General features: G+C 44.2%; 1 protein-coding gene across 6 annotated transcripts; it reads left to right on the forward strand.

The window, feature by feature from the left end:
- The first annotated feature begins 3,136 nt into the window (after positions 1–3,136).
- Positions 3,137–27,388, forward strand: ZBTB2 (zinc finger and BTB domain containing 2). 6 transcript variants are annotated; one of them, XM_036871401.1, is made up of 4 exons: positions 3,201–3,265; positions 13,412–13,529; positions 17,849–18,033; positions 24,615–27,387. In XM_036871401.1, the coding sequence occupies exons 3-4, from the start codon at positions 17,861–17,863 to the stop codon at positions 25,984–25,986; spliced, it is 1,545 nt and encodes a 514-aa protein (XP_036727296.1). In that variant the 5' UTR covers positions 3,201–3,265; positions 13,412–13,529; positions 17,849–17,860; the 3' UTR covers positions 25,987–27,387. The 6 variants fall into 6 exon arrangements, with proteins under 6 accessions (XP_036727294.1, XP_036727297.1, XP_036727296.1 ...); XM_036871399.1 differs by lacking the exon at positions 13,412–13,529 and having other exon boundaries at positions 3,137–3,265; positions 24,615–27,388; XM_036871398.1 differs by lacking the exons at positions 3,201–3,265; positions 13,412–13,529 and adding an exon at positions 3,398–3,430.
- Positions 27,389–27,461: the final 73 nt, after the last annotated feature.

The following is a 27,461-nucleotide window of genomic DNA, read 5'->3' on the forward strand; positions in this document are numbered from 1 at the left end:
CAACAGAAAAAGTTTGAAACCCACATGCCTACGCTAATAGGTTTAAAACAAAAAAAAATTGCTAAAGTATAGGGAATCCTTGAAGGAATACAGTCTCAATAACAATCAACTATAAAATAAGCATTTCCTATAAACTTTTTAACAAAATACAAGACACACAAAATACATCTTTTCTGACTTATACGTTAAGCTTGCAAACACAGGTGTGGCATCTACCCTAGACTTAGAAATCTAGCATGTAAAAAAGCATGTCGTTCTCCCAATTTAAGAAATTACCCATAGGACATTCTTCAAAAAATTATGTAGTGAAAAAGCTTTGGGATGTACCCACATGTATTACTTCCTCTTACTATTACTTTCATCATCAGTGTTAAAGGAAATTCCATCTTCAACCTGAGCGCACACAAATTTTTGCCCCCACCCCCAAAAAAAACCCAAAAGTACAGTACTGTTAAATTGCTTTCTGCCCACTGTCCAAGTCTCCCTGGAACTATCCTCTTCAGAACACAAGCAAGTGCATATATCTCTGGTTGTACCTCAGCATAACATGTATCAAAACTTTCAGCAACACAAAACTCTGCAGAATATTTATGCATAACTTAACTTCTGATGAGTCCACTCGATTATTTGCTTGCACTGAGATTTTCTTTGAGGTAAAATGTGTGAAACTATTTTTGAAATCCCAATTTGCCGAATTTATTTTCAAAATGCAAAATAGATCAGTACACAAACACTAAACAGATGACTTAACTTCTTTTTCTTATTACTTAACTCAGGGCATTTGTGGCTCTCCCATAACCAGACTAACTGACAGCTTCCCTTGGCCCAATCCTGACACAGACTACTAGCCATTCTCTGCAAGAACTAAGTTTTCTCCCCAACCTCTGCATATGTATCCATCGAAATGTTTCTACTTCAACCAGTTGTAGAAAGCAGATATAGTCTGTATAGCACTCCTTATAATGCTACTACTTGATGATGGTGACTAAAAATCAAAATAACTGGCATACTTGGCAAAATCCAAGTATCCATCATTATGCCTTCCAAGAACTAGCAGCAAAGCCACCCCAGTTCTAAATTCCAGAGCAGCAGCTCTAAAAGACAAGACTAGGATGCTCCTGACAGCACTTTCTCTAGAAAGGAGATTCAGAGTTTCAGGAATAACCCCAGGGTTTATTTCTATACAACTATATAGAGTATGACTGGGAAAATATTTGTTGATCTTAAGAATAAGCATAGTTACTCTGACTCAAGGCCAAATATTTGAGACACATAGCCAAGTTTCTGCCCAATGGCTTCATCTAAAACTTCAGCATTAGTTTTGCCCAGTTTTTCCATTGGTTTCTCTTAAATCAGTTCACTCTCCATGTAAGCACTCATCAGACCATAAACTTGAAAGTTCAAAGTCTAAAAGAATCAAGAACCCAAAGATCTCTAACGATGTCTCTCTACCAATCAAAACCACTTTAGTTTCCTAATGAGATGAAACAGATCTCAACTGTAAAGCCAATCCAAGGAAACTGGCATGCCAGTCTAATGGCCAACTTTGATGTTTTAGTGATAGTGCACCAGAAATGCTTATAGCAGGGTCAGAATTCGGTTTTGCAAGGCAGACATTTAGCCACTCACAAGTCATTTATCTAGTTGATCAAAGAACAAGAAAGTTCAAGGCAGGTATGTACTAAATCTATTACTCACTTCTGGACCACTAAAGTTACACAGCTGCTTATTTTGTCTTCAAAGAAGAAGGAATTAGTAATCAGTAGCCCCAGGTACGACTGGATTACCAAATCACACGCAGATTTTTAGCAGGGACACTTCTGTATGTTAAATTAACTGTCTTAAGATAATAAACTTGCCTTAAGTATTTTGTGAACTATGTGCCAGGACACTGTGCTAAGGTCTGGCTATGTCAACCAAAATGGGTTCCACATCAAATCAAGGAGCTTATATCCAGGATAGCATGCTTTAAAACCAGAGTAGCCTAGGAACTGCTGCCTCCATTTTCTTACAAATCAAACCATATTCTTTTTTAAGTCTTCAAAATCCTAGATATGTAAAACAAAGAAATCGTTAAATGCATTCCTCAAAGGACTAAATCTTACTTCTAAAGATATAAATAAAATTCTAGCAAAATGGCAACGACGCAAAAGTAAACTTTAACATGTTAAGAATGACCATCAATGAATATTAAACCTCATGCTTGCCCTGTTACCATGTTTCAGGACCTCCCCGTTAAAAGATTTCAGGACCTCTAAATTTTAACAGAATGGCCAACTCTGGAATCCACTCTAACAATATCTCAGAGACCAAAGCTTAAAAGGAGAGTAAATTGTTCGTAAGTAACAAACACGCTTTGCAGACTTCGACTTTTCTGGACCAAAGCTTCATAAGCTAAAACCCAATTACTGAAATAAGCACCAAATTCAATCCTAACAGAAACGTCTTAGATCACACTCATCTGGTCTGTAAGGAAGCACTTCTACCTCTACACACAGCACCAACAAACATTTCTACTCCAGTATGACTTCTCAATTACCACTGGTGATAAAAAAAGTATTAGTAATTTCACAACTATCTCCCCGCTTCTCAAGTCCAATCCATCTCAAGTCTTTCAAGGTTAAAATTTATGCTAATACGGGAAGCAGAGGGACAAAGCTATAGGCCAAGAGATGTCAAGCAGAAGCTTGCAGAAGGATCCAAGCAGTAATTCTCCATCCCTTCCCCGAGCATCTCCAGGATTGTCCTACCTAACACTTCATGTAAACATGGGGCTTGTGACTCAAGCCTCCAGGCCCAATAGGTGGAGAGAAGTTTCCTCGCCTCGGCTGCACATGGTCTGCAGAAGTTTGGCTGGAGTAGAGAGCGGAGCCTGGGTGGGAGCGGCAGCGTACTTAGTGCTGCAGGCGGCGGCGGCGGCGGCGGCAGAGCAGCAGGAGGCGGAGGCGGGCGGGGGGAGGGGAGGCGGCTGGGGGGGCGGAGGGGGCTCTTGCCGCCACAGCTCTCTCGCCGCCTCTCCCCCCCGGCGGGAGCCGCTCTCAGCCTCTTTGCACTAGTCGCTCCGCTCTCTCGGTCATGTGACCTTAACGTAACCGGACAGGAAAAGCCCCGCCGCCGCCGCCGCCGCCGCGCCGGAGACACCGACCGCGGCGGCAGCAGCAGCAGCAGCAGCGAGAGGCAGAGGCGGCGGCGGCGGGGAGAGCACGGCCAAGGCTGCCCAGCGGTGCCTCCTCCACACCCCCCGCCGCAGCAGCACCGGCGACAGGTAAGCGCGCACCGCCTCCGCCTCCCGGGGCCGGTGCCCACGTGCCGCCCCCGGCCCGGGCTCCGGGAAAGCGAAGGGGGGGCGGGGGCCACCGGAGCTCGCAAACGGTTCCGGCAGCGACGGTGGCAACAAAGAAGACGAATGACCCCAGTCCCGGGGCTTCAGGTGAAGGCAGGCGGAGGGCCCGGACCACACGGGGACCCGGTTCTGGGAAGAGAGGGCATGGGCGCCCCGCAGGGGCGGGGGCGGCTGCGCCTGGCGCCGGGGCTCTGGCCGCCTGACAAAACCATCCCCCGGAGCCAGGCGGCGGCGAGTCGGCGGCGGCTCCATCCGGGGCTTTGCGCGAGGGGGAGGGGACGGAAGCCGAGAGGGCGGGCGGCGGAGCGGAGGAGGGAGGGAGAAAGGGGAGGGGGGCGATTCGCGTTCCGTTCCCCGTCGCCGGTCCCTCCCTTCCCGCCGCCACCGCGAAGCGCGTCCCGAGCGGCGGCGGCCGGTGAGCGTCCCGCGCTGGAGCCCCAAGAGGCCGGCCCGTCAGGTGCGTAATCCTTCCGTAATCGCCTCGCCGCCGCCTCCTGCTGCTACCGCCGCTGCTTCTTCGGCGGCAAGGCTGCGAGCTGCGGAAGTGGGTTTGGGGGAGGGGAGCGGAGAGGGAGGGGGAGGGGAGGGATCCGGTCCGACCGGAGCAGGCCCGGCCTCTCTGGCGCTTCTCCCAGCTGCAGCGGCTCCTACAGCTGCTGCCGCTACTGCTGCGGCTCCGCCTCCCCGCTCGCGGGCGGGGGCGCGCACGCGCGCTTCCGGCCTCCTCGGGTCTCGCGCTGTCTCCCGCTCTCGCGCGCGCTCTTCCCCTCGCCCTGTCTGGCCACCCCCCCCGCCCCCGGCGCCGGAGCTGTTGCGCCGGCCGGGGCGTTGCGCACGGCGTAGGCGTCGGCATTGTGTTAAACTCCGCGGGACTTGAGCGAGCGCGCGCGCGCACGCGGGACTGAAGGAAGCGGAGAGCGTGCGGCGCGGCCCGAGTGCGTCGCTCCTCCTCTCCCCGCAGCCCCTCGGGGATGGGGGCGGGGCCGGGGTGCGCGGCGCCCGGCCCCGCCCCCGGCCCGGCGCCCGCCCCTTGGGGCGGGGCGGGGCGAGGCTGGCGAGACTAGGCTGAGTGGGCGGCCGTTGAGACGCTTTCTGGCAGGGGGTGGGGGTGTGAACGCGGGCACCCTTGGGGGCTGCCTGGGCCGCCCGCTGCAGCCCGTGCCGCGGGGGTGGGCGCGCTGGGCGGCGGCCTCGAGCTTCCGCTCCACGGGGTATCTACGCCTCCGGTAAGGCCGAGGCTAGCCCAGAGCTGCGCTGTGGTTGCTGGCTGCTTGGCCTTGGGCCTTGGGGCCGGCCTCCGAGCCGCGCTCCCGGCCGATGTGGCCATCACAGCCGGGTAGGGCTCCGCGGAGGGGAGGTTGGGGTGCGGAGGCTGCTTCCCGGGGCCGGAGTCGTTTTCTCGGTGTAGCAAAACCCCCAAACCATTCATTTTTAAACAAGGCTGCAAAGAGAAGTGGTAATGCAAAAGATGCTTAGGAAGCGAGGTTTTTGTCCCTTTTAGCTGGTAGTGCATTAAGAGGGCAGTAAAGAAGAAGGCAGGGGTAGCAGAGCGGGCAAGAAAGTGGTTGGGCAGAGTGACAATGTAGTTAGTTATTGCTACGCCGTTTACTGCGAGAACTTCAACTGCTGAACTCCGAATTATGCCGTAGGGAAATAACCCAGGCTCGTTGCCCCGCCCCCAGTTTGCGGTGTTCCTTAGCTCTTCATCATACAGTGGGCCCCCTTGGCGTGTGAGTCTCAGGTCTATTCATTTTCATGGGTTATTGTTTTAGTAAAATAAAGCATTCAACAGATCGGAATCACGGGCTCAAGCAGAATTCCAAGGTGCTCTGGGTTTCCTTAAACAGGCTGTCCAGTCCTTCCTAGGACCGGCACTCTATGTTGACCCCTAATGGGTCACTGGAGCAGGGTGTAAGTATCACGAGCATTTTAGTCTGAGGGGCCTGAGATTTTATTAGAAAATCAGAATTAAGACATTTTAAACCCTCATTTCTCTGATTTATTACAAGCCAAAATTAATTGTTAAAGGAAATTTTTATTTTGCATTCTAAGTGATCTTAGTGTGTGTCCAGGGCATTTTCAAACTGTTAAAAGTAATTTTGAAGAAGGAAGTTTACGACTAATAATACATTCCTGTAAATGGGCATTTCTCACTTAATAAATGTGTGGTTTGTATAAGTTTATTTTCTAGCCAAAGACTTGACCTGTGTTGAAACCATCACAAGATCTCAAAGTGCAAGAAGTGGTATCAGTGCCACAGATAGTCAACAGTGGAGGAGCCCTGTTACAGGATGGCAGATAAACCACCCCTAAAGCTTTGCTGCACAGTTCAGCTGCTTACTTGCCAGTTTGAAAGCTTCTCTTCAGAGAGGACGTAAATAAACGGTGCTCCGCCAACTCTTCCAGTGGAATACTCCAGCAGCAGAGAATAAACATTAGATGTATTAGGTCATAGAATAAAGGCTATGACGGTTTCTTTTTTATCTTAATGGTTAATATGAACTTTGCACTATCCTCCAAAATCTGCACTTTTGTGATATAAAAATTTTATTAAATTATATAAAATTACATTTACCCCAGTTCCTCCAAGAAGATGCATGTCCCTGCGTAAGGGGATATGCTTTTTCCCCAGCTTGAGAATCACCAACATAGAGGTGGGAAGTGAAAGGAGATGTCTAAGGCTGACCTATGGTGTTGGCTTGGGATCAGCTTCTTTGGAGTTGGGAGACTCTCCTACCATTTCTTACCTGTGGCTTGTTGCTTCATCCCTAGACCCACTCACCTTTCTGTGAAGTAACTTTGAGACTTTGGGCAAGTAGTGTAGCGCCAGGCCATCACAGTAAGGGAGGAACTGCTGGTCAGCTGGAGACTTTACCATAAATTTCAAAATACACCTGACAAAAGGTGTATTTCCTACTTCCTTATGATCTTTGGGTCACAAAGCATGACCCTGAAAACCAAAAAGGGAATTGAGAATTTTTTTTCCCCTGAAGAAAAAAAAATTTTAACATTCTAAGCATTAGGTCAAGAACACTTCTTAACCTTTTTTATACTCAAGTAGGTTATAATTTTTATTAGCAAATTAAACTTAAATAATTAAATATTACTTTGAATCCATAGTAAATAAGGTTGTGTTTTACAGTGCTGATATGCCCTTGATGCAGTCCGTAGCCACAGAAAGAACACTTACAAGGAGTTGGCTGGCCAAGACGGTGAAGACTTTTTTTTTTTTTCGGTACAAAGGCCAAGTTTGAAGCTGGTATTTATGCTCAAATGCAGAATCCCCAGCTCACATGCATGAGGTTTGCATCATGTGACGTTCTCACATCAAGAAAGCTCAGTGTGCAAAGATAGGAATTTGTAGAACACTTTACTGTATCTGGTTAAGTACTTATCAAACAAATCTTTTACTTTACAAGAGGCTTTCATGTACAGTTTCTTTAAATATTGTGCACCCCTAAGTTCTGCATGAAGCAAGGGTGAACTTCAAAATAACGTGAGAACAATTTCAAAGCGTACACATGTTCTTCTATGCCCCACCTAGTCATTTAGATTCTCCATGTCCCCAGAGTGATTCTGAACAGGGATTGTCTTAAGTGTGGTCTACGGTCCCTTGTGAATCCCCAGGACCCTTTCAGGGTTCCATAAGGTCAAAGCTATTTTCATAATGATACTAAGATGTTACTGGCCTTTTTCACTGTTGACCAAATGTGTCAACATTGGGGAGATCTGCATAACACAATGAGCTGACATTTTCGAAATAACCAACGGACAGTGTTAAAAGTCATGAATGGGTAAACGATCCATTCAGAGTGTAAGAGACAGCAATGAATTTTACTGTAATAGAGCAGGAAAATTTCATTCATTGATGTATAAAACTTTTAGATCGCACAACTAACCTTTAAGAAACTACCGCTTGTCAAGTTTTGGTGTAATATCAAAGAAGAATATCCACAATTACCTGAAAAGGCTATTTAAATGCTTTCTTTTTTTTTTTTTAACTGAGTATGTGGGTGAGACTAGATTTTCTTTAATACTCAACCAAAACAGACATCACAACAGAGTAAATGGAGAAGCAGGGTGAATGCAGAATCCAGTTGTCTTCTATCAAAGAGATTTGTAAAAATATAAAAAGATACCACTTCACTATTTTTTTTGTTATTTTGGAAGATATAATTTTTTTTCACAAAAATGTGTTATTTATCTTAACATGCAGCGGGCTTATTATTGCTATGTCTAATTGAACTAATAAATGTTTTTAAATTTCTCAGTTTTAATTTCTAATATAAATATCAATAGTTATATTCCATATAAACAAAAGCTCTTGATATCATCAGTAATTGTAAAGAGTGTGAAGGGGTCCTAATACCAAAAAGTTTGAGAACCCCTGAAATAAAATATTAAGTGAATTAGTCAGTTAAGACTTTGAGTTAAAATATATTTGGAGCTCCTCTCTGGCATACATGGAGCTACACCTAGAGGTGATTATACTTTCTTCAGATTAATTTTACTAATCATCATACAACATATGAAAAAGGAAGGCAATCTCTACTTTGGAGGGTTATTAGAAGCAAATTAGATTAGGTTTTAAATTTTGCTGTGTGGTCACATCCACATCTAAGTTTCCTTAAAGTTGATTGTAGCATAATACCTTTCGAATTATCACTTTAATATCAACTCTTTATTAGCCATAAATCTCTGACCTGCTTCTCCTTGACATCTGAACTATCCCTGAACTGCCTCCTTCTGACCTCAACTTACACTCAGAAATTAAAAACTAATTTTAATGTTAACTTAAGCAAAATACAATTAAAAAGAAATCTTTTACAAATGCAGTGCTTTCCAAGGTCAGAATAAGTGCCACTGGTAAGTGTGTGTCCCTCCTTTTTCTAATTACTATGGGGAGGATTGACTAAAGAAATGTTAAGAAAAATATGTCAACCTATCATCACAACTAAATACATTTCCTAGCCTCAAAATACGGTTTTAAAATATATTAAAATTCAAACAACCAGCCTCATTCAAGTTTACTTTATAGGCCCTCAAATATTAATTATTAATAATACTAATTGAAAAAGCAGTTTTTTCCTCCTGGTAAGTGGTCTAAACTACTTGAAAGAATCAATCTTACTTGTGGGTAGTGCTTTTTCTATTACTGAGGTGTCCTGTGCATTTCAATATTCATTTATGCTTCACTTAAATAAAATCAAGTACTCCAGAGGACCCTTTTAGTGCCCTTGAAATGGGTAATCTAAGTGGTATTTAGTATCTTAGAAGGGCTATTATCTTTAAAAAGTGAATCATCAATTCCCAAAAGCTGTTTTGGTCTCCTGTTCTTATACCAAAAGTGAAGGAGAAACTTGGGTTGTCAAAATATAATATGATTACATTCGTCCCATTCAGCTGTTCCTCCAAAAGATGAGTAATTTACTTAAGGATCCGCCCACTGTGTGCTGTGTGATGGCAGCTGAAAGCACTCGACATCTAGGTAGTGTCCCATTTTCAGAGTGATAACAGTGGTGAAGACAAAACCCAAAGCATTAAATAATGTAAATGATCATTTGTATTTGGCTTTGGAAAGTGTTTTTAATTTATTTCAACATATTATGTCTTACAGTCTCTGAATTTACTTAAGAAAAAAGCCACTTTGTACACATATACGTACATAAAAAGGCATTCTGTGAAATCTCACTTTTAAGAATTGACTCCCCTCTTTATCTGTACTTGTCTTCAGTTCCTGTCTGCTCACTATTCTGATTTAGGAAAGACAAATGATTTTTTTTTTTACGTTCCATTTATAGCGTTGAATGGGTGGGGGCTTTATATAGATAGGTCTTCAGTTTTACGTCAGGTTGTTGGCCCTCTGTGACTACGACTGGTAAGAACTTTTAGGAATGACCTATAGAGCAAGGCAGTGTCGTGGAAGGAGCGTGAAATTTACACCCAGAAGACCAGGATTCAGTGGACTCCTGTTCGTTTACAGTTTTAACCTCTTTGAACTATCATGTAATGATTTAAGGATGTGACTTCTAGAGTCGGTCACACCTGGCTTCTCCAAAGACTCTCTGACATAAATTACAGACAAGACTTCGGAGCTCCAGACCAACATTACTTACCGACAGGTACCCTAAAGCCCTACCTGGCATGTCTCAAAAGCATCTCAATCCCAACATGTCTGGACCTAACCTCATGATCTTCCCCCACAAAACTGGGTTTTTGCCTGTGCTCCCTCCACTGGGGGGAGCCCCATGCTCTATCCAGTTACACAAGTTAGAAATATGGGGGTTACCTAGGACACCTTGATCTCCCCCACCCTCCTCCGTTGAATCCACCAACAACCAGTTCTGCTGATTTTTTTATCTTCTGTTTTTCAAATTCTGTCCATCTCCATCTTCATCGCCACCACCCGATCTGTCATCTCTCTTCTAAACCACTGGAAGACCTCGCCTCTCAACCACTTCTAACAGGCCTCCCCTTGCCCACCTCTTTGCCCCCACCCCCTATTTGGTTAGCCCTTCAGCTGCAGCCATCTCATCATGTAGATCAGCTCAGAATGAGATTTACATCGTAGACATCTGGTCATGTCACCTTTCTTCAAATCCCCTTTGGGAGCTCCTCACTGCTCTTAAGATATGGACCAGAATCCTTAACAAAACCTGAGTCTTCAACTTCACCTGCCTCATTCTTCTCTGGCTCTTTGCCCTTCTGCCACATTGACCTTCTTTTAGTTCCTCGGTTGCATCTTGCTCCCTCCCGTCTTAAGGCCTTTGCAAATGCCGATCCCTCGGCCTGGAATACTCTACCTTTGCCCAGTTAACTCTTCTCGTTCTTTAAATATCTGCTTAACTTGCATTTCTTCACAAACACCTTTCCTGACCCACAATCACCAAATTAGACCCTAGTTTTATGACCTCATAGTTCCTTATATTTTTCTTTGATAGTTCTTATCAGAGTTGGCTATTAGAAATCTGTGTACTTATTTGATTATACCCTTGAACTCTGTGTATTCTTCATACTTGTATCCACTGTCCCTGGCACCTTAGAAAGCTCTCATCATGTGCATTACCACTTCCCAGATCTGCTTCTTAAGAGCTAGCTCTGCATGTGGGCAAGTTAAACTTAACTTCCCTAAGTCTAAATTTCTTCTGGAAAAAGGCTAATTAATCCTTGACACATAAGTGGTCATTTATTATTAATGCTGTGGTTATTATTATAATTAATAATGAAATAAATAGTAAGAAGACAATATACCATGGTATTGACCAGGATTAAATGATGTGTGTGAAGGGTTATTATAAACTATAAAGCACTATTAACATAATTATTAGCATGAAGAAACACGAGGTGACATTTTAAAATTGAAAAATTCTTCCAAAATATAGCACACATTAAATTGATGAGAATTTTGGGGTTAATCTAGGAAAAACAGAAATTGAACTTTTACCCCCAAATCACCCAACTAGTCAGGGGCCAACCGATGATTGGAACTCGACACTCTTCTCCTCTCTAAGCATGTAGTTTTTAATTTAACAAATATTGAACCTCAGACAGTATGCTTAGGCACATGGGATAAAGTAATAAATGATAAGTAGTACTCAATGCTGGCTTTCCAGAAGCATCAGGCAGGTTCACAGAGGCTCTGGAGGTAAGAAGACCCTCCAGTCTTGAAGGTCAGGGAAATTTTGCAAAGGACAAGTAGAGCTGGGGGGGAGGGGCAGGTGGTCAGTGGTGGTCCCTCTGCAAGTGGCACGTTCAAAGGTCCTGCACAGAAGTTCCAAGGCCCAGTTCAAACAGGCCCCGTCTCCTGACCATGTGAGTAGAAATCAGGTTGCTGAGCTGCTCAGCTTTGAGAGGGAGGCCCCTGAGCAGTGAGTGTTATGTTCTATTAGGAGCCCAGGAATGGCCTGGGCATTCAGGACCTTTTCTGGGCAAAGAAAACTGCAGATTATCTCAGTTCACCCAGAATTTCCCGAGTGAGTGAAATACATCATTCTGTCTTCCTTATCGTCAACATAAACTGGATTTGTGATCATGCTTGGACTTCAGAACAACGAGACACTTGTTGATCACTTGGTAAAGACCACCAAACGGAGAGTCTTGTATCAAGAAAACAATTAGGCACAACTTAATGTCATAAAGTAAAATTTTATGTTGTAATTTTTTTTGCATTAGAAAAAAATTTTTTTCCATATGTTGAATATAGTGCCACTGTCCTTCCTCTAGAAGTATATTCTGACATTATGTCCTGTCTACCTTTTTATGTTGAAAAGCCCTCCATTCCTAGCAGGTATGTAAATATTTTATGTCTTTTCTTTCAAAATAAAGAGGGAGCACACTCTGCTGGCCCCTCAGTTTCAAGGTTGCTTGGTTTGTTTTTAGTAGGTCTTGGCAGCCCGGAAGTCTGGAAACCAATGGTTTAGATTAGCACTAGAGCAGGGAATGCAGAGTGAGCAGCGGTGAGGTCACCTGTAAGCCATGTTGAGGAATCTGGGTTTCATCCTGAAGGCGGTGGGGAAACAAGAGGAGGATTTTCAGCAGGCTGGTAACATCAGATTTGCCCTTGAAGAGATGGTGCTAGCTGTTCCATACGGATAGGTTGGAGAGGCTAGAGCTGGAAACGGGGAGATGAGTAGGGAGGTAGAGTTAAGGCGCGGGGTGGGATAAAGAGTTTAAATTGGTGGCACATGGGTGGCATATGAGGAGTGAGAGGTAGAGGCCTGGAAGGGGAGTCGGGGTTCCTGGCTTGCTCGAGGGGTGGGTGATGGAGCCTTGCACTGAGCTGGGGATACAGATGGAACAGGTTTGTGTCGATAGCTTTTATTGTCCCTTTTGGGATCTGAGTTGTTTTGCCTAGACTGAATTTAGGGTTCCTTTGGGGCAGCCAAGTGGGAGTGGACCAGATCACCACAGAAGAGTCTGCAGAGTGAGAAGTGGGCTGTGGACCAAAGGCAGAGGAGCAAAAGAGGAATCAGCAAAAGAGGAATCTTGATGGGGATTAAAATAGAGTAGCCAGAGGTGAGACAAAAACCAAAGTGCGGTGGCCTGGAAGCAGGGCCCGAGTATTTATGGAGCAGGAAGAAGGGTATTAAATGCCGCAGAGAGGTCAAATAAGCTACTCTTCCATTGGGCTGGGGAGCAAGAGGCCATCAGTGACTTCGGTGGGCAGTGCAGGGCCATTTCAGTGCTGGCGGGCAGGAGCAATGTGGTTGGGTGAGCAGTCGATGGCGGTGGGGAGAGCAGATATCCATTTCCTCAAAGGCGGGGTAGCCTGGAGCAGAGCCAGCCCATGAAGATGCTGCATCCTCAGCCTACGCAGCATTGTGCAAGTAAAGCCTCATGGAAGTGATTATGAAGGGGGTCGTGATCAGGAAAGAAGATTGGGGAAAGGGCAGTACTGTCAGCTGGATGGGGGTGGGGCAGGAGCTCCCTGAGATGCTCCAAGCCCGGTACCCACTCCTCCCTCTACCCTCTTACCCCGTTTTCTCAGGTTCATTCATATATGTGAGAATCTAGGGGGTTGTTTTTCTTTTTCCCACTGAGAAAGGCTTTTTGGTCTCTAGAGTAAAGAAGATTTTTAAAGATTGATCTGTATGGGATTTTCCCCCCGTGTGAAATATGTACATATGACACATTTTCTTTGTTTCTCCTTTCGTTTGGTTTTTCCACTTTTCAGACTCCGGACATGTGTTCTGCCTTCTGTATTTGAAAGACACATTCAGTTCATTTCCTATTCTAGATGCCCCTAAATTGAGATCCTAAAATAGATCCTAAAATAGTGGACCCTCTTTAAAAAGAAACATTTTGCAGTTTTATCATAGTTTTATTCTTATAATCTGAATAAGATACTCACGTTAGTCCGTTTATGGAACGAGGGGGGAGCCATACATTTTGCTAATTCGAAGAGATGATATATATCCGTTCATGTAAAAACCCCAAACCTCAAAATCGTCTTATAAAATACTGATAAATTTGATGAAAATTTTATATGTCAAAAATCTCTCTAAAACAAAAGAGAGAAAAATATTAGCAACATATGTGACAAAGGGCTCGTTTTCTTTATATACAAAGGGTTTTACAGATTGACAAGAAAAAAGAACAAATAACCTGATAGAAAATGGGCAGAGCTCATGAAGAGAAGCAAGAGGACATAAAAATATACTTCAATTCATCATTAAATGCATAGAAGGTAAAAAGTGATATTGGCAAAGATTCTTTAAAAAGTGATAATACCCAGTGTTGGCCAGAGTGTGGGGAAGTGGGTGGGGTGGATGGACACTATGGTGTGTCCATAATATTTGAATCTCTTATAACAAGTATATACACTTTAAAGTAGCCGTAAAAAATCCCCTATTAGTTTTAAACAGACATACTTGTATGTAGTGTGTTCCAAAAAATCAAATGAACCCCAGTTTAAATGCTACTTCTTGTTCTTAGGGATTCTATAATCTTGGGCAAGCTACCGGACTTCTCTAAGCCTGATTCCTCGTTTGTAAAATGTGGTTAGCAAGACATCAAATAGCTCAAGTTAGTGTGAAAGTAAATGAATGACATATAGAAATGATTGGTTAATAGTAAACACTCCATAAACAATAGCCACTTGTCATTACCATCAAGAGATAAACAGTGATGCATTACTGTACTTGTCAATGAAGGTGACACCTTGAAGCTGCCTGACCGTGTAGGTGTTCACTATCAGAGTCAGAGAGCACAATAAGGCAGCTCAGCCCAGTTTGTTCTGAAAGGTATTATACTTTTTGTAGAGAAAGGCAAGTTAGTAAGATGGGAAAGGAAGTGTTCTGGCACTTTTCAGAGAACAGCCTTGAAGGCAAGTTTCTAAAGTTATATCCTGGTGGAGGTCAGATGAGAGCGATGTTTCTTAGTCATTCCGGCTACTTTGCCACCTGGCAATGTCCCTGTCTCTTCTTCCTGATCTTCATGCTTTCGCCTTCTCTGACATACGCAGAAAACACTGGGGAGCTAAGTTCCCGATCCACGCCACTGACGTTCACCTGCAAGCAAGACTACAGTCCAGGTCTCTTCACGCTCAAACTCCTGCAAACAGGGATGGCTCTCCTGCCTCTCATGCTTGGATAGAGCTCTTGGTAGAAAACACGATACTTGACATTCTGGAGTCTTGCTTTGTGACCGGATCAGTCTCTTAAAGTATCATTCCACTTTGTTCATTTATTTTAGGGCGCACTTGTCAATTTCTGAATCTGCCAGATCATCCCTAGAACCTAACCCTAACCCTAGAACAGGAAAGAGGGTGTGGAGTTGAGCACCAGCTGAGTAAGAATCGATGTGTTTCTGTTTCTATTTTTGTTTTTCAGCTTACTGGTAATGCTTTCTCCACAGTCGCTTCCCTGCTTCTGAAGTTAAGCCCCGTGGTTATATCCATTTTCAATCGAATTAATTAATGTGTGATGGGCCTTTCCTTTTTAACTTTTTATTTTGAGATAACTGTAGATTTACGTGCAGTCACAAGAAATAATACAGAAAGATCTCATGTACCCTTCACCCAGTTTCCTCTAATGGAAACATCTTGCAAAATTCTGCTCCATCACAACCAGGGTATTGACATTGACACCACTGAGCTGCAGGACATTTCTGTCAGCACGGGGCTCCCTCCTGTTGCCCGTCTACAGCCAAGCGTCATGGCCCTCCTCTCCCCTCGCCCCTCCACCACTAATCTGTTCTCCACTTCCGTAATTTTCAAGAATGTTATGTAAATGGAATCATACAGTATGTAACCTTTGGGGACATAATTCACCCAGGTTGTTGCCTGTTTCTGTAGTTCATTTCGTCTTAAGGCTGAGTAGTTTCCTGTGGTTTGGGCATACCACGTTGTTTAACTGTTCAGCCATCAAAGAGCATCTGAGTCACTTCTGGTTTTTACCGGAGGAATAAAGCTGCTGTGGATATACAGCTGCAGATTTTTGTGGGAACCTAAGTTTTCATTTCTCTGGGATAAACGTCCATGTGTGCAATTGCTGGGTAGTATGGTAGTTACATATTTAATTTTTAAAGAAACTGCTAACTTTTCCAGAGCGGCTGCACCGTTTTACCTTCCCACCAGCAATGGCACGAGCAGTCCATTTCTCCGCATCCTTGCCAGCACTTGATTGTTGTTCTTTTATATTTGGCCACCCTGCTAGGCATGTGGTGAATCTCACTGTGGTTTTAATCTGCTTTTCCCTAAGCGCTATTGAGCTGTCTTTTCATGTGTTTGTTTGCCATCTGCATATCCTCACTTCAAGTATTTTGCCCATTAGGTTTCTAATCCGATTGTTTTTGTACTGTTGACTTTTGAGAATTCTTTATATATTCTAGAGACTAGTCCTTTATCATATTTTTTTCTCCTGCTTTTTAGCTTGTCCTTTCATCCTCTTACCAGGGTCTCCCTCAGAACAAAAGTTTTTAATTTTTATGAAGTAGAATTTATCAATTTCTCCTTTTATGGTTTGTACTTTTGATGAATCCTAGATTCTCTAAGGTTTTATCCCATTTTTTTTCCCCAAAAAGTATAGTTTTGGTGTTCTACATTTAAGTCTGTGATGCATTTTTGAGTTAATTTTTATATAAGATATGAGACTTAAAGATCAAAGTTCTTTTTCTTTTCTTTTTTCCTTTTCCTTTTCCTTTTTTTTTTTTTTTTGTCTATGGAAATCCAATTGATCCAGCACCATTTGTTGAAAATTGTTCTTTCTCCAAAATCAAAAATCTACTGTACATATTTATGTGGGTTTCTCTGTTCTATTGCATTGATCTATGTGTTTATCCCTCTGTCAGTACCATACAGCCTTGAATACTGTAGCTATATAATACATCGCGAAATTGGATAGACTGATTCCTCCCACTTTATTACTCTTTTTAAGAACTGTTTTAGCTATGCTAGTTTCTTTGCCTTTGCATAAACATTTTAGAATATTCTTGTCTGTATCTACAAAGAAAATCTTGCTGGGATTTTGAAAAGAATTATATCAAACCCATATATCAATTTGGAAAAAATTGATTTATATTATGTGTTCCTAAACATAAATACAGTATGTCTCTTCATTTATTTAGATCTTCTTTGATTTCTTTCATCAGCATTTTGTAGTTTTCAGCATACAAGTCCTATACGTGTTTTGTTAGATTTACATCTGTGTATTTCTTTTTTTTGTGATTATAAATGATATATTTCTAATTTCAGTGTCCATGTGTTCAGTGTTAGTATGTAGAATTATGATTGCATTTGTTTGTTTGTTTGTTTGTTTATTTTTGGCTGCGTTGGGTCTTTGTTGCTGCACGGCATGTGGGATCTTCCCGGACCAGGGGTCGAACCTGTGTCCCCTGCGTTGGCAGGTGGAGTCTTAACCACTGCACCACCATGGAAGCCCCACAATTGGTTTTTGTATGTTTATCTTGTATCCTGTGGCATGGCCAAAGTCACTTAATAATTCCAGGAGGTTTTGTAGATACCTTGGGATTTTCTATGTATATAAAAGTCATGTCGTCCACAAATAGGGACAGTTTTATTTCTTCCTTTCCTGTCAGTATGAATTTTATTTCCTTTCTTGCTTTATTGCTCTAACTAGAATATCCAGTACTATATTGAATAGTGAGAATGGACATCCTTGCGTTGTTCTCAATCTTAAGGAGAAAGCATTCGCTCTTTCTCCCCATTAAGTATACTGTTAAGTATAACGTTGATGTTTGTGTGCTGGGCGTTTATAAATGCTGTTTGCCTATGGGAAGGAGCACATCAGGAGTTTACTGATTTGATACACCGGCTCCCCCAGAGGCAGTTCCCCTACTACAAATAGATGGAGGCCACGTGGTTTACTGGAGTGAAGTATGAGGAATAAAGAGGTTAGAACCTGGGAGTCAGAACATTCAGATTTAAATTTTGACGACCCCCACCTTCTGGCCAGATGGGCCAGGCTAACTCCTTGCACCTCTCATTTCCTCCTCCACAAAAGATGGGGAAGAGTACCCGTCCTGAGCCCTCACCCTTGAGGAGTAACCATGTGGGGTTATTATAGCCCTGCCGGCGGCAGCCCTGTCCACACGGCAGGAGCTGGAGGATTGTCCAGACTTGGTGAGATCTTGGCCCTGCCCTGCTGTGGCCACACCCCAGCACCTTAATTTACTTCTCTCTCTGGAAGGTTTGACAACTTCTGATGGATCATTAGAATTTGCGTTTGGAATCTTAAAGACAAAAGATCCAGGAATGTTTGCTGTCTGGCGGGCTGACTGCTCAGGTCCATTTCCTGGTTCCTCCACTTACCATCTGTATAAACTTGGGCAAAGCACGCAGTCCCCAGATTCACCATAAATTTCATCATCTGTAAAATGGGAGTAACAACAGAACTACTTCACAGGGCTGTCGTGAAGACTGAGTGAATTTATGTAACGTTTCTAGCAGTGCCTGACGTATTAGCCGTGACCATTACTATTGGTGACTATGAAGACACTACTTATTTGTGAATCATCTTTCTTAAAACAAAATTGTTTGCTTTGCAGATTTTTAAAAAAATGGATTTGGCCAACCATGGACTTATTCTTCTGCAACAGTTAAACGCTCAGCGAGAGTTTGGTTTCCTGTGTGACTGCACGGTTGCCATCGGCGATGTGTACTTCAAGGCACACAAATCAGTTCTTGCTTCATTCTCCAATTACTTTAAGATGTTGTTTGTCCATCAGACCAGGTAACTAACGTGGTTGATAACAATCTAATGACTGTAGACTCTGAACTCCGTGGCCCTCTTCCCCACTGAACGTGCTCTGGGCCCTCATCGGGACCGTGGGTCTCGCTGCCTGTCCCTAGGCTCCCAGCCCCTCATGACCTCAGCTGCCCCAAGCAGCCCCTCCACCTCCGAGTAGCCACGCTGGGGGTCACCTACGCGGTCAGGATCGGCAGGATCGGGTCCACTACGAAGGCAGCTTCCTCTCACTCCTCCGGCCCCGTCCCGGGTCTCCCTGCCCCAGACTTTGAGTATTTATCCTTGTCTTCTAATGAGAAGCTTGGCGGCATGAATCCCCACAATCTCCTTCTTTTCTCTCTTAAAATGTCTCAATCTCCTTGTCTTTGCACAGTGTTTTGCTTCCCATCTCTCTGTCTTGGAGAAAAGGGCCCCTGGTTGTCTAAGGAAAACAATCTTCCTCCTGCCCTTGTGCTCCCAGATCCTACCCTGTAGTGTTTATTCTGTACTTTTCATTTTATACTTGTACCCGCATTGCCATCCCCAAGCCTGTGAAGGCTCAGCCCTTCCATGACACCGCTGTCTACCTGCGTGATGGTGCTGCTTTTCCTTTGTTTCACTGTGGAAGTTCTACAAAGGATGACCTATGGCCTCGCCTCCTCTCCTCATCCCACACTCTTCCTCTCCGTTGGCACTGTGGTTTCCACCCATCGCTCCACTGACATCATTTTTCCAAGGTCACCTCTTCATCAGAATCACCGCCCCTCCCAGCCTCTGTCATCCTTGTCCTCTGCAGCATTTGCGACTGTTTTCTTCCTTCTTAAGGGCTGCCACCTGCATTTTAATGACTCTGAATCCCCCTTGTTTTTCTGCCTTCTCCACAGGCGCCTCCTGCAGTTTTGGTGAGTTGGGTCTCCACGCTGCTTTCTCTCTGCCTCTCCTGATGGGCGCTCATCTTTTCCTGGATCTTGCCTCTGCTGGAAACCAGTTGACAGCTCTGGGCTTGATCTTTCTCTGTCTCCAGAACTCTATTTCCCAAGGCCACAGGCTGCCTGCTGGACATCTAGAATTGAATATCCTCTTTTACCTCATTTTGCATGTCTAAAACTGAATTAAGTCCTCCCTGAAGTCCCTTCTGACTTCCCTATTTTTTTATCTTCAAGTAAGCCATACTAAAAATCTCTCTAAAATCGTTCCTATCGGTGCCCAAATCATGTTTTCTTCATAATTACCTCTCACATTAGTTCTTTCCTTCCCTTCTCACTTCCATTTCCTAATCATTTTCCACGTTACTGTCAGATTAATATTCCTAAACATTGCTTTGATTGGAGGGTGCCTTTGATCCGAAACCTACCAGATTGTGTTACTCCTTTGATTGGAAACCTAGAGGGCACCCATCACACATCAAAATAGCACACGGATTCCTCATTCTGTCTTTCAAGGCCCTGCAGGCATGAAGCCTGACCTCCTTCCAGCCTGTCTCCGACCGCACGCCCACCTGGACCACACTTTGCTGGCCTTCTGCCCACTCCCTGAGTCCTAGTTTACACATCACCTCTTCCGTGACCCCCGCCCCCCAACAATCAAGTGAGCCGAAATGATCAAAAGCAGTCTCTTCCTCTCTCACGTTGCATAGCACTTTATTTATGCCATTTTGTAAGAGCAACATATTTTCCCTTTGTTGTTGTTATTTTCGTACTTACCGCCCCTCCTCATTTGTAAGATGCTTGAGGGCAGAGACTGGGTTTTACAAATGTTTTTGAACATTTGCAGCCTATAGTTCGGGGATTTGTACATAATAGCCACTTGATAAATGTCTAGAGGAGCAGAATGGGTGATTAGTAGGATTAATGGCAGGCGGAGCTTGCTTTATCTTGGGACACTAAGGACGCTCCTGTTTCCTTCATTGTCAGAGACATCGCAGCTAATAGGCACTGCAAGTCTCTACACAATGAATTAAATTCTCTTGCAAAGGGACAGGTTTTCATTTTGAGGAATAAAAGAATATAATGTAATGAGTTTTAAATAGATGCAGGAAACTTAAGTGTAGAACAGTAAGCAAATACCTTTCTAACAAAGGAATGTGATATTGGTGCAGAGAGGAGCCCCAAGTTTGAGCAACAGTGTGCTATTGCCCCAGAGCTGGCACGTGCCATTTGGGCTGCCTGAGGCCTTGACCACCTCTGGTGAGAGGAGAATACTGCGCAAAGACCAGAGCCATGCTTTTAACTGCTGGCTACTGTAGAGATAGACCAAGAATACAGTTTTTTCACACCTAAGAGAGTGTTTTATGTCTGCAGTTACCACTAGATGTCTCTGTCTTATGGACACTACTCTAAGTGAAAGTTTTAAATCATGTAGCACTGCAGACTTGGAGCTCTCAAAAATAAAACAGAGACAGGCCTTGCTAAGTACAACCTCTGGCAACATCTAACATTATTTTAAAATCCTTATTTTCAGAGTTCTTTAAGCCCAACCGTTACTTGAGGGGTCTAGTGAAGGAAAGATTGAAAATGTAAATGACTGTGAAAGTTTACAGGAAGGGCTTGTAGCTGTGCTAAAACTATATTTTTCATCCATAAAAGTGTTACGTCAAACAGACATCTGCAAATCAAACCACTTAGGTGTAGGCATATTGTAGAGAGCTGTGTCCTTCCCAGAGCACTTGGAAATGACCAGAGTGGCCCAGAGCGAGCTTGGGCGAATCGACAGGAGGTCTGGCTGACTGGGAGGGAGAGCTGTCAAGGACAGCAATGGCTGGAACGTGACATAAGGAGTTTTTTGGGGTTTTTTTTAATTGGTTGCTAACTTTTTTTTTTTTGGCTGCATTGGGTCTTCGTTGCTGCACACAGGTTCTCTCCCGCTGCGGAGCACGGGCTCCAGGCGCGCGGGCTCTAGAGCGCAGGCTCAGTAGTTGTGGCGCACGGGCCCAGTTGCTCCGCGGCATACGAGACCCTGCCGAACCAGGGCTCGAACCCGTGTCCCCTGCATTGGCAGGTGGACTCCCAACCACTGCGCCACCAGGGAAGCCCTAAGGAGCTTTTTAAAATAACTTCTGAAGTGTCTTGAGTGTGTCTATGTGCTTCTGCTTTAAGAAAAGAAAAAAAAATGAACAAATCAGGATATATTGGTGTCTGGAAACCTCCCAGAGCCCTGGGCACTTGCAGTAAACCCCAGGGACATGCCGCTTTCCTCTCCCTGGGGGCTCCTCACCAGCTCTGCGGCCCCTGGAGTCCTTCCTTCTCCCTCTAAGCCTGGCTGAAGTGTGGACCGGGCCTCCCCAGCCCCATCCCTTCTTTGCCATCAGAAACTGCATGAAGTTCTTTAAAATTTGAGAGATTTACTGTCCAGTCACCTCCCTTCACAGTCGGTAGACAGAGGACAACCTATACAATAACAAATAAGAGGAAATTATAAAACTTACAACAAAGTTTTTCTGGAAAGGGGCCCTGCTTTGTATTTACCTCTCATGGATGCTGAAAAATATAGCCCTGCTTTGGATTTCTGCCCTCCCTCTTCTTTGCCCTGGGGGCAGAGGGGCTCACTCTCCCCTCCTCCTGCCTGGAGGAACATTCCATCCCACAAAACAAAAGGTGCCCTATAGTCTCCTGGGGGTGATTTACATCTCTGAAGGCCTGTGGCTTCCGGGTTCATTAGGCCTTTGCCTGGCCCTGGAAAGATCCCCACTAGTTAAGTCTTCAATCTGGAGTTGATTGCTTACATTATGAAAGTATTCTTCACCATACCTAATCCCTGCAGCTTTATTTTGAATATTGAATTTCCCTAAAGCATCTAAATATGTTCTAGTATACACATAATATTGTTGGCACTTACCTTGTGCTTAAAGGGAGGACCACCTGCATTTGCATTCCTATGTAAAGGACTATAAATAACTTAAAGGACTATAAAAACACTCCCAATAAAGACCTGAATGATCTGTGTGTCTTTTTTAAAAACAGAGTGACATAAACTCTTCCTCTTCATACTGTCAAAGGGTTGCTGGTTTTTAGGCTTGATCTTTATTCTTTGGCTTCCATACTTTATAGTCAAACATTTTCCGCATGATTATTTGTATGCAGTCATCTTGAAATATACACACATTGATAGCGATGCAGTAATTATTCAAATCTGTTTTGTCACAAATTGCTATTAAAGTCACTTTCCCTCCTTTTTTTAACAGAATAAAATATTAAATTTAGAAGAGCAGAATATACTGATACTATTTTAGCATATTGGAAAGTATTTGTTAATAAGATAAATAGCTTAATAGTAATAGTAAGTCATAATAGTAATAAGTGGTATAATCAAAAATGATTATAAATTCTAAAGGCATTCAAGGAAGGTGTCTTTAAAGTTAAAAAATGCCCTGTCGGTCTACCCTGGTGGCGCAGTGGTTAAGAATGTGCCTGCCAAGGCAGGGGACACGGGTTCGAACCCTGGGCTGGGAAGATCCCACATGCCGCGGAGCAACTAAGCCCGTGCGCCACAACTACTGAGCCTGCGCTCTAGAGCCCGCGAGCCACAACTACTGAGCCCTCGTGCTACAACTCCTGAAGCCCGAGTGCCTAGAGCCCGTGCTCCGCAAAAAGAGAAGCCACTGCAATGAGAAGCCCACGCACCGCAACGAAGAGTAGCCCCCGCTCGCCGCAATTAGAGAAAGCCCACGCACAGCAACAAAGACCCAACACAGCCAAAAATAAATAAATTAAATAAATAAATTTTTTTTAAAAATACGTTTAAAAAAAATTCACCGTCTATAGAGTATATTCACTCAGTGTGTGATAGCACACATACCTCATAATATGTAGATATACATCCCACTGATTTATAATGATGCGTTAGAGTTTCCCTAATGGCCCAGGGAGAGTTCTTGGGACCTTTTTATTATTGCTGCTTGAATCAGAATGCTGTTTCTGGGATGATGCAAACACGAAAGTCTAAAAGTTAGAAAATCAATTTTGCCACAACTGCTTTAGGTGCCTCAGATAAATCATTTAACTTTGGGGGACCTCAGCTTCCATGTCTGTCAGATGGTAATAATCAGGTCTGCCTCATCTACTACACAGGGTTGTCTTAATGCTCCAGAGAATCTTGGTGCTTTGGCTTAGGAGTTAGACTCAAATTTAAATCCCAATTCCATTGCTTACTAACTCTGATATTGAGCAAGGTATAAATCCCTTTGAACCTTAACTCCTTATCTGTAAAATGAGAATTAATGGCAATTAAATGAGAAAATGCCTATTAAATCCCAGCTGCAGGGACTTCCCTGGTGGCGCAGTTGTTAAGAATCCGCCTGCCGATGCAGGGGACACAGGTTTGATCCCAGGTCCGGGAAGATCCCACATGCCGCGGAGCAACTGGGCCCGTGAGCCACAACTACTGAGCCTGCGCTCTAGAGCCTGTGAGCCACAACTGTTGAGCCCATGTGCTGCAACTACTGAAGCCCACGCACCTAGAGCCCATGCTCCACAACAAGAGAAGCCACGGCAATGAGAAGCCCGTGCACCGCAACTAGAGAAAGCCCACGCGCAGCAATGAAGACCCAAAGCAGCCAATAAATAATTATTAATTAATTTTTTAAAAGATAACTGGAGAATATTAGAAACAATTAAAAAAAAACAAATCCCAGCTACAGTTCTAATGATGAGGATGGTTACATTTGATAAGGAACTGAGTTGTCCCAGAGCTGCTTTTCATGCAATCTAGCAGTGCTGGGGCAGTGATCTGACTCCATTTGAGCTAGAACGTGGTTTGCCTTTCCTGTTCTTCCCAGCTCTACAGCACTCCATCCTCATGCTGGAGAGAGCAGAGTGTTGCAGAGCAGGGGTAGAATGAGGTTTTCTGTTTTCTCGCTTTTGTTGTCTTGCTCTTAGGCACTAGTCCAGCTCCCCCATGTTATATTGTTTGACTCTTACCTCGAAAGATCTGCTGAGCTCTGGACGGCCTTGGATCAATACAGAGTCCTAGACATTTAGCTAAAAGATCTGCAGGTCAGTGGTTCTTAACCGTCTACTGGGTCACAGGCCACTCTCAGATAGAAAGCAATGGATCCTCTCCATAAAACACAAAGTTTTTTATATATGATATAATTTTACGTAGATCACTAGGAGAAAAACTGCTTCAAGAGTCTATGAGTTAAGGGCTTCCCTGGTGGCGCAGTGGTTGGGAGTCCACCTGCTAATTCAGGGTCACAGGTTCGATCCCTGGTCCGGGAAGATCCCACATGCCATGGAGCCTAGAAAAAAGCCTGCGCGCAGCAACGAAGACCCAATGCAAGCATAAATAAATAAATTAATTTAAAAAAAAAAAAAGAGTCTATGAGTTAAGATACCACATTTGTTTAACATGAATTTTCCTCGGTCCTTTAAAATATCTTTATTGTATTTCTCTCTGTTCTTAATAGGATTAGAGTTAAATTATATAGGTTCCCGTATTCTAGTTCATGAAACGAACAGTAAGATATACATGAGATGTTCTTGTTTCATTTGCCTTTATAAGTACCGGGTTTTTCCCCCAGGCTTTATGTTATCATTTGAGTCATGAATTGACATTCACTCACAGACTTGTTTTTTACTTGTCTCTTTCAGTGAGTGTGTCCGTTTGAAACCCACTGACATCCAGCCCGACATCTTCAGCTACCTCCTGCATCTGATGTACACAGGGAAGATGGCACCTCAGCTGATTGACCCAGTGCGGTTAGAGCAGGGGATCAAGTTTCTCCACGCTTACCCGCTGATCCAGGAGGCCAGCCTGGCCAGTCAAGGAGCCTTTTCTCATCCTGACCAGGTTTTTCCGCTGGCGTCTTCCTTGTATGGCATTCAGATCGCAGATCATCAGTTGAGACAAGCCACCAAGATTGCTTCAGCACCGGAAAAACTTGGTCGAGAGCCGCGGCCACAGACATCCAGGATGAGCCAGGAGCAGGTGCCCGAGGCCTCCCAGCTCTCCCAGCTGCCCTCGAATCTGACCCAGGTGAATCGGACACACATGACCCCTTCGGACCCGCTGCAGACCTCGCTGTCGCCCGACCTTGTCTCCACTCCTGTTCCTCCCCCGCCCCCCGGGGAGGAGACCAATCTGGAAGCCTCTTCCTCGGACGAGCAGCCTGCGCCCCTCACCATAGCCCACGTCAAGCCGAGCATCATGAAGAGGAACGGAAGCTTCCCCAAGTACTACGCCTGCCACCTGTGTGGGCGGCGCTTCACCCTCCGGAGCAGTTTGCGGGAGCACCTCCAGATTCACACGGGGGTGCCCTTCACAGCCAGCCAGCCCGGAGAGAGCCGCGTGCCCCTGTCTCTCTGCAGCAACACGGCGGACCTAGGGAAAGACGCCATGGAAGTGCCTGAAGCGGGGATGATCAGTGACAGCGAGCTGCAGCACATCTCGGATTCGCCCATAATCGACGGGCAGCCGCACTCGGAGACGCCGCCGCCCTCAGACATCGCGGACATTGACAACCTGGAGCAGGCGGACCAGGAGAGGGAGGTCAAGAGGCGCAAGTACGAGTGCACGATCTGCGGCCGCAAGTTCATCCAGAAAAGCCACTGGAGGGAGCACATGTACATACACACCGGGAAGCCTTTCAAATGCAGCACTTGTGACAAGAGCTTCTGCAGGGCCAACCAGGCTGCCCGGCATGTGTGCCTCAACCAGAGCATCGACACGTACACCATGGTGGACAAACAGACTCTGGAGCTCTGCACCTTCGAGGAAGGCAGTCAGATGGACAACATGTTGGTACAGACGAACAAACCCTACAAGTGCAACTTGTGTGACAAAACGTTCTCAACTCCCAACGAGGTTGTTAAACATTCATGCCAAAACCAGAACTCGGACGTTTTCGCCCTAGACGAAGGGCGGTCCATTCTCCTGGGCAGTGGGGACTCTGAGGTGACGGAGTCTGACCACCCAGTGCTAGTCTCCATCAAAAAGGAACAGGAAACAGTGTTGTTAGACTGAGTGTCACTTATCTCTTTAAAAACCTGTCATTTTTACAAAGACTATCTTGCTTCCCTTCCCCCAATTCAGAACTCTTGTTCTCCATGGCATGACACAAACAGGTCCCGGCCCCTCCCTCCCCTCCCCCTGCCCCGCCCCCAGCCCCTCCTCCGTAAAGGCTTTGTGCATTATAAACCTGGAACGTATTTACTTTAATTCAGGGGATATTGGAAAGATAATGGTCAGTAGTACTTATAAGCTCAAATAGACTTCGAGAAGTTTTCGATGATTTAAAAGCATACTTGGAACTAATGCAGGGTGTATAACAAAACAAAACAACTCGAATGCAATTTGGTAAGCTAAAATTATGACTTTCCCTGGGTAATAAGCCTTCCTTCTCAGAAAGACAATGTCTGAAAATACAGCATGCTTCTTAGAGATACAGTGGGGCTCTGTACTATGCAAAGTCTAGAGGTGTGGGGAAACTTTAAATCCAAGAAAACGTTCTTAATATTTATCCTCGAGATGTCTTATTTCAGAACGCATCCTTTGAGATTATGTCCAGTTGAGAAAAATTATTAGTTAAGAAATCTACTTGAACAAAACACAAAAGAGAAAAAGTAATAATGTGATGGCAATCTTAATTTTTGGATAAAACATGACAAGCTGTGAGTTTGTGTGTTTGGAAGAGAAAATGTGTGGATACTTGACGTAAACAGGTGAATTAATGCAAATGCCTTATCTAATTGCTGGCTTCTTTCAAAGTTGAACAACAACAAAGTACTGTGTTTTAGTTTCTGACAAATTTGTCAGTTGTTTTAAAAATCAGATTTGAAAGTACTGTTCTATACATTGTCTTTCTGAATAGAAAACAACATGCCATTCTAGCAGTTGCCAGTGGTAAATTTGTTTTTAGCACCAGTCAGCTGCTTTTAAATCAGTGTGTGTATGTGGGAAAAAGGATACAGGAATATGCATCTTACAGGGAAACTTGTGAGCAGATGTAGCAACTTTAATGACTTTAAATGTTAATGCTAATAGTTTACTGGCAACATTCATTGAAGCATCAAAACTGGCAAAGAGAAATCAGGACAAAACACTTAATTGCTGTTTGGGAAAAAACTTAATTTTGATGTTTAGTCTCCAATTTTTTTTTTTTAAACAGTGAAATTTCCTCCATTGGCCTGAAAGCAGTAAAAGTTGTCCATTAATCTTCCTTTAGGCCAGTAACAGAATGGTCTCACAGGATAAAACAGGAGCCAGAAATAAGGACCGAAGGGGAAAGGGAAGAACAGTTAATAACTGTGCTGTACGTATATGTTAAAAACTGAATATCCCGTCATCCTATTTCATGTATAGTTGAGTTCTCAGATTTGTAAGTTTTATACATACTTTCATTGAATAAACATTTGACTAAATGGGTACATGATTTTATCTATGCATTACTTTGTCTACCCAAAAAGATGCAGGAAGGCCAAGTAAAGAGCATTGCCCCA

This window comes from Balaenoptera musculus, chromosome 12 (genome assembly GCF_009873245.2).
Source record: "Balaenoptera musculus isolate JJ_BM4_2016_0621 chromosome 12, mBalMus1.pri.v3, whole genome shotgun sequence".
Classification (NCBI taxonomy): Eukaryota; Metazoa; Chordata; class Mammalia; order Artiodactyla; family Balaenopteridae; genus Balaenoptera; species Balaenoptera musculus.